The 7731-nt window shown below is 37.0% G+C and overlaps 1 protein-coding gene across 1 annotated transcript; it reads right to left on the minus strand.

Moving 5' to 3' along the window:
• Nucleotides 1-4492: 4492 nt before the first annotated feature.
• LOC115809030 (glutathione S-transferase 3) lies at nucleotides 4493-7421 on the minus strand. Its single transcript, XM_030770482.1, has 6 exons — nucleotides 7198-7421; nucleotides 6996-7047; nucleotides 5724-5856; nucleotides 5369-5510; nucleotides 5092-5217; nucleotides 4493-4827 (listed from the first exon to the last, which is right to left on the minus strand). Exons 1-6 carry the CDS (start codon nucleotides 7282-7284, stop codon nucleotides 4696-4698), a joined length of 672 nt encoding a protein of 223 aa, XP_030626342.1. The 5' UTR covers nucleotides 7285-7421; the 3' UTR covers nucleotides 4493-4695.
• Between the last annotated feature and the right edge of the window lie 310 nt (nucleotides 7422-7731).

A 7731-nucleotide genomic window follows, 5' to 3' on the forward strand; every position in this document is an offset into this window, starting at 1 on the left:
GCTCCTCCCAAAAACTTTGCCCCTGAGTATACGCGTGGGGTTCTCCACTAGAACTTTGAAGCACAGTTGTGCGCAAAGCATCCTGGATTTAAATAGAAAGAGCAGTGTTACTGTATATCGGCATGTTTTTAAATCTATATAGAGCAGCAAATTCTTGAGAGCAAATTGAGAAGAATGAACTTGAAGAAATTATATTAGTCCACATCCCAGACAGAAATATTCTCTAAGACAGACTCATGCAACGCTGCTACAACATGTCAATAGTACTTCTGTATATTTAGTTGACCTCAGCAAGGGTCACAGTCAGTAATTCCACCATGCAATTTTCGTGTACGGTTTAAAAAGCGCGAATGATTCTTTAGGAAGAAGAAGAAGAAGCAATCAGACTATTTTACTGTTTAGAACATTTAAAAGTACTTCGATTATGAACACAGGTTGTCATTTTGCATAAGGTTGTATTTATTCACTTCAACACTCTATCAACACTCAATGGCCTGTTTATTACCTCTCTAGTATAGGGCTAGGCCACTTTTCTCTCTGATTGTAATGCCACTGAAGTACCCTTCTCTCTTTTGCCAAGTCTAAAACACTCTACAGGCAAAACATGGTTTTATTTTTGCTTGTGTAGTGGTCAGTTCAAAGTAAAGAACTTTAATGTGTGAATAAGTTGTATAACTCACTTGAACATGTCCTTTGCTGATCTTATAGGGCCTGTTGTTGAACTAGCCATGTGCTTTAACTTGCTACCTTACAGGCTATTAACTTGCAAAGAACTGTATGGCAAACATTGGCTTGTAGGAAATCACCCTTTCCTCTACTAGAATGCAAAACTGACAAATAAAAAGCATCCAAAGAGCGAAAGAGTCAGTAGATGCAGAATAATTTTTTGCTGATCAAAGAGTTTAAAGAGCACCCCATTTTTTGGGAAGCTTCTCAGAAATTGAGAGTGGGTCTCAGAATGATGATCTTGCACTTTCAACAGAAACTCCTGTTTTGCACTTCTCTGTAAATCACTCAGCTCTTACCGAGGACTACTACCTAGTTCTTAATTGTTCACTGATGTTTAAATTAATTGTGATCTCATAATACAACTTTAATAGACTTATAGGTTTTCCCTGTCAGAAACTCACTGATGTCAAATATGTGACACAACTTTGGCGCCATCAATGGAAACTTTAGACACATGAACCTTGAATATGCCTGATACCCATTTACGGAATTTGACTAGAACACCCTAAAGTTTCCTTTATCATAGACTACGGTCATTTAAATGTACCTCCGTATCTTTTTTTAAATCAGTTTCTGGCTGGGGGGGGGGTAATGGTATAAAACAGCTACCTCTGCCTTTCAAACATTTGGAGACATCTTTAAGTATTAGATGCTTGTGTTTATGTAATTCCAATCCTACAGTCATGTGGCTGGTTTAATACTGACAGGAACCAGTTTAGGAAGCATTTTGGATATGCACAGATCCTCGACTTTAGCCATAAGTCTGAACAACCAGTTATCTCCCCTGTCTTGCTCAAACCTACTGCCTATATTCATTTTCACTTTTGAGTTCAGTTTGGCCCTAGCGGTACAGCATGCTGTTGCCTTCACCATTTTCCAAGCCTGACAGCTCATTCTCTTTGAATGGAAAAATATCTCTCTGCCCACACGTGACATGTGGATCTAAAAGATATTACACCACATAAAACTTTAAAAGATTAGATTCTCTCCAAAAGGATTGCCTCCCACAAAGCCTTGAAACCCATCTTAGATTATATTAACACCCTTGCCCTACTGCTTGAAAACAATCAAACCAATCAATCTGAACTGGTTAAACTGCTTCTATTCATATTATCATCCAAGTCCTAGATATAAAATTACTAGGCATATGTATAAAAAAAACTTGTCTATTTTAAATTTCTCTGCCCTATTCTGATTTAAATTAATTTATTTTATTTTACTTTATCTTATTTTATTTTGTTCTATTTAATTGTTTGAGTTTATGTATTTACTTTCTTTTTTTTCTTCCTCCCCCTTATGGTGATAATAGGATTTTTTCCATGGGGGATACAGGTAGGAGGTAATGTGGGGGGTGAGGATGGCGTCTTGTCTGGGGTTGGTGATTGGGAAGTAATGGTACAATCTAATGTCACCACTCCATCTGTTCGCTACTCTATTATTGTGCCTAAACTAAAATCCAGTAAAGAGCTTATTAAAGCAATATGCAAATCTGCTACTATTGGTGTAATGAAAAACTTTATATGTACAAAATACCAGATGTATTTAAGCTGCTAGTTATTCAGAGAGTTTACCTTTCAGGCCCTTTCTCTGTTTTCACAGGCAAAAGGTATTCTGAGTTTAGTCGACTCTGCTGTTTCACTATTTTGACAGGAAACCATATAGTGGCCTTATCTATCTCGTTTTAAGTGTGATTTGGAGAATAAAACTGAACGTCATTACAACAAAAAAGTTTTAAAACTTCTTCCTGAGGGTGCATTTAATGTTTTGGATCTCTAAACTCCAAACATCCTGTTCATTTTCATAAATGAAATCAAACTGGCCATTTAGTGTATGTGACTATGGTGAGCCTGGAAAGCACAGAGGTTCTTGTGAAAATTGTTTGTTTGCAAGTATAAGCATGTACCTAAATAAGCAGCAAATGACTTATCACAATGAGTCAGCAATGTTGCTTTTCACTACATAAGTTAAATCCACAAGTGGTAAAAAAAAATGAGGTCCACTTCAGAGCATACAGGACACAGACATAAATCATACTGGGACAACACTGAGGATCTGAGCACTTTAACTTATCTAGGTTGGCTTTGATTTGATTTGTGTCCCATTTGGGGAAAAAAGGAACCTCAGTACAGCCATATGCTTATCTTAACAAAATAACACAACTGCCTTTATTAGTATGTTAGTAAACACAGATTAATGTTTTAATCTTGCCATATACAGTCCTACTGAATTTACATATTTTCTGCTTTGTCACAACAATGACCAGGGACTGGTTGTAGTGTGCTTATACCGCAGCCATTGCTCTACAAGTTTCACAAAAAAAAATTCTCCAAGGATTTCATCTGTCCTATGACACCTAAATTGACCTATTTTGACTAAGCTTCTTGGTTTAGCAATTGGCTAAGATCACTAAACCATCTTTTACAGGAATGTCCATTTTCTTTTACAATACACTGTCCACTGACTTAGGAAGCGTGATATCATGTAACACAACACAGGCTGCACTGTTTTAGAGTCTGACCTTGACTTTCAACATGAATTTCCAGATCTCAAAGGGCAGTTTGTGATTGTTGTTTAATTTCAGGATCATTATGGTTCTGCAGCACTTTTAGAGACTGCAGATCGTTGTCGTCATTATTGCGTCGCTCTCAGTTTGCGGTTGTTGAACTGAGGAGAGGTACGCAAGTTATACCCGTTAGATTATAAAAGTGTATTTTTGGTGATAACAAAAAAAACGAGACAAATGTTACACAATGCAGCCATATTTGTGTATTTAAAGTTAGTGAACATGCAAACATTTTATTACTCAGATCCAAATACTGTAGTTTCATATTTTACACAATTTATGTAAGACACGTGTACCATACGGTGCTAGGAGGTTTCCTGTATGCTTTCTTTTGCTAACAGGTTGCTGATGTTCTGTGTGTACGTGTGAGGGCTGCATGTTGAACATTTCTTTTCGTTCTGTGTTAATTTGTGCAGATGGTATTTCTCCTTTAATAAAACCCAACAACTGGAATCATCGGTGTGATCATTACACTATCAAGTTAAGCAGACCATCGAACACAACGCAGATTACAGAGGTTAAATTAACGGAGGTGCAGATAGAGGAACACCCCGGTTACACTCACAAAAAGATACTTAAGTTATTTTGTTAAACCAATATCAATATGTTCTGCAAATACCTAATAATGGTTAAAAAATGACGTTATCAGACAAAAGTTTAGGTGTCTATCTGATGAACTCAGATAAATCTGAGTTCATGGCGCAATTTCAGTCATTCACCACACTGCCAGAACTTCATAAAACTGCAGTGTCATCATGAAATCTTAAGCTATGTACACTTAAATTTTCACTTATCTGCATGACATATCATTTATGAAAAGTCATACCATGCAGGATAACATTATATGTTAATGAAAGCATGAGTATATCACACCAAAATTATTCTGTGATAAGGTGTGCCAAGTGTCATTTGTGTAATGTGTCTTTCAACAGACAAAGTGCCATTGACTTGAGATGTCTATGCAAATGTTTCCTGGCTAAAAAAGAGCTGAGAGCACCAGTATTAAACTATTAGCACAGGTAAATTATAACTGTATACTTAATAGAGTGCCACAAACTACTGAGGTTGGATGCAAATGAAAGTTATTAAGTCATTTATTGAACCTTTCTGAGCAAGTGAGGTTCACAGCCATTACACTATATCATATCAATGTAAAAAAAAAAATCCAATACATATGCAGGAAGAATAACACCACAGTAATCATTATGATGTATGCATTTATTAGCTGATTTCCAAATATTTCTCAGACTTTTAAACAACAACTTCCAGCATAAATTGTATGCAGCAAATTCTATGAAGTAAAATCCGAAGACAATTCCTAAACTGGGTAAAAATGATTTTTTTTGGAAAAGAATATCCTCTTGTAGATAATCAGATTGTTTTTGTGCCAATCTCACAAATCTTTAAGAGAAAATGTGACTCAGCACCTCCTTCACAGTTTTCACATATTTCTCATCAGGTGGGGACTTCCTCTGACTGCCAGGCTGGAGAAATTTGCTGATGTTGGGTATGGCTTTCATCCTCCCCTGAAATGCCTGGAACCAGCATTTGTCATTTAATGTTAACAACTGTACATAGTAAACATGTATAACACACATGTCACGCATGCATTGCTGTGTAGTATAATTTATCTTAGAGCCAAAATGTTAAATGACTGTGCAAAAACCCAGTTGTAGTATCAGATCATGTGATGGATCATTAAGCCAGGATGATTATGCATTTATGAACTGATCTGCGTGACTTGCATGCTTTTATATGGGTATGTAGCTGTCAACAAGGACAGGGCAAGTGAAAGTCACCTGAAGTTTAGGAAAGTTGCGAAGAATTGAGGGTAATCTCTCCTCCAACATCAGAAGGCCTTCAAGAAGCAGAACATCTGCACAGCTCATCTGGTTCCCCACAAGGAACTGACCATTAGCAAGAGCCTGGAAGGAGAAATCCACAAAGCTGTAACACTGAAGTGGAATGTTCACTGTCTGTGACTGTAACTCTGAGATTTGCTGATAAAACGCATGCTTTTCAGCCTAAAACCAAAGGTCTCTCAGGGAAACTTCCTGTAACCATTAGAATTCATACCTTTTCATACACTGGAAGATAGCAACCAGTGGATTTGTTTTGTATGTTATTCAGATGCTTTTCCTGTTGCTCTTGTGGTAAGAAAGGCATGGACATTATCATGGTCATCAGATCTCTTATTCCCTCAGTATACATTTCAATTCTGTGTAGGAAAATAAAACATAGTTACAACATAACAATGCAAGGTCTACATTTTTTTTTCTGAGGGATTTTTGTCTTTTTATGTATTTGGATATATTTCAATCCTAGGACCATGTCTCCTACATCCTACACCTCCTATTCCTCCACTTCTCTCTGCTCAATTTGTTTTAGCAATTGCAACATATTCACGTCAAATGTCAAAAAAGGCATTTACATAACCCGTTCCTTCAGATCCTTCCCAAGCAGGTTGTGTTTTTCTGCTATGTAAGTCAAGATTGCCTTTGTCTGAACAAGCTTCATGCCATCCATCTCCACTAAGGGAAGCTGGTGAAACATGAGGTCTCCATCTGGAGTATATAATAAGAAAAAGAAGTGATTAAATTGAAATTATAACGCAATATCTTGTAATTCTACAATGACAGACAGCACTTAGTTCAGACGATTAAACGTGACAGCCAAGGCAGCTTTGCTCTGAATCTCTTAAGTGTTCCTTTTTATTGCACGTCAGTTTTTTTTAAATCATGTTTAATAATACATTTTCAAAAAAGTAGTGTTGTGATATCCTGATAAGTTTGCCTTTATATGGGATGTAGACCAAGCCATACTGTGTGTTTTTGATGCCGATATAAAAGAAAAACATTGTTTATGTCAATTTGCAAATTAAGACCATTGGCTTGTGAAAAAGTAAGCTGAAGAAACTTGCAAAACATCAGATTTCTTTTAAGGCACTCTGCTGGACACCATGAAACTGTGTCACTGATATCAGGTAAAAATGGGTCCGAAAAATAAATAATCGTATGCGACAACCATTCGCTAGGGTACTCAAACGAGCTGCCAACCGCTTTATTGAGTGACTCAAAATAGGCTTAAATCAGAGCAATTCCTTTCCTCTTCTCAGTTAATGTGTATGATTATGGATACGCCCAACACGCAAACATTCATTACAGAAAGCACATAAAAATGACTTTGTTCTATTAAAATAATAAATGAATGAATTCACACATATAAAGGCTTTCTTTAACCTGCCATAAACATGCTCAAAACAAGAGGTCATTCATTTGACATAAATTACAACAAATTCGATAATTTGAGACAAACAACCCCAGACTCTCGACAAGCATTAGTCATACCATGTCATGTTAGTCATGTTGTGTGTCTCCCTGCGGTAGGAAGATAATGTGGTCCAGATTTTACATAGCCTACTGGAATTCCTAATTGGAGTTAGTCTAAGAAAAAAAATTCTGGTTCGCTCGATTGTCATGACTGTTTTTTTTCCGATGCGGCCAAGCTTCAAAAACATTGCTGCACAGAACGTTCTGCAAAGTAGCGATGTAGTTCCTATCTCCACCGATGCAGTCTTGTTGCAGTTTATCAGAATGCTTACAACAGAATTATATTATCCAGTATTTTGCTGACTGTTGGCTATCTTTAATAACATGTCAAACAGTTTAAAGACTGTTCTATAGCAATAAGTGTTGCGTCTTACCCTTTATCATTTTTTCGTACTGTTCTCGGGTTGACACATAAACTTCATCAAACTGTGAAAACAAAGTCCAGATTTTATTCCAGTGAAACAACATCTGCAATTCATATTCGGGCTGTGTCTATGTGTAACACTAAAATCCAAATACAATCATCGTCGTAATTAATTAGGCTATAATGGCGAAGTCCTGAGCCTAATTACAAACCTCAACTCCGGCCGCAGCTAAAAGCCATCTTATGGACTCCATTTTCCCTCTCCCATAGAAGTAATATAGCACGGGCTTTCCTGACATGTTGACGGATTTAGAACTATGCTTTGAAAACGAATTAAAATTTAAAGCAGAATGAATGAAAATCTTTATTTATAGAGTAGGCTATGTCCACGCTTGACCGACAGAACACGAGGAGCTCTGGAGCGGGTTATCCTAAAAACCTGTGTAACTGCTTTTTTATATGCTCTTGGGACTGACTTCTGACAGATGAAGGCGTGTGCAAACCACCTGGTTAAACGTTAGACAGGGAACCCTACCTATTTCACAGTGTCATACCGAAATTTTATTTATTCAGAGCAGAGATAAGTACTCTAAGAATGAATCTGAGAAAAGTGCTTCTTGGAAACAAATACTCTCTGACAAATAGTCAGAGGTACTTCCGAGGTATGCTGAGCATGCATCAGTCCATACATACGGAGCCCAGGCTTGATGTCAGACGATAGTTCATTCATTCCCTTTCTTTGAATT

This window comes from Chanos chanos, chromosome 4 (genome assembly GCF_902362185.1).
Source record: "Chanos chanos chromosome 4, fChaCha1.1, whole genome shotgun sequence".
In the NCBI taxonomy this organism is placed as follows: Eukaryota; Metazoa; Chordata; class Actinopteri; order Gonorynchiformes; family Chanidae; genus Chanos; species Chanos chanos.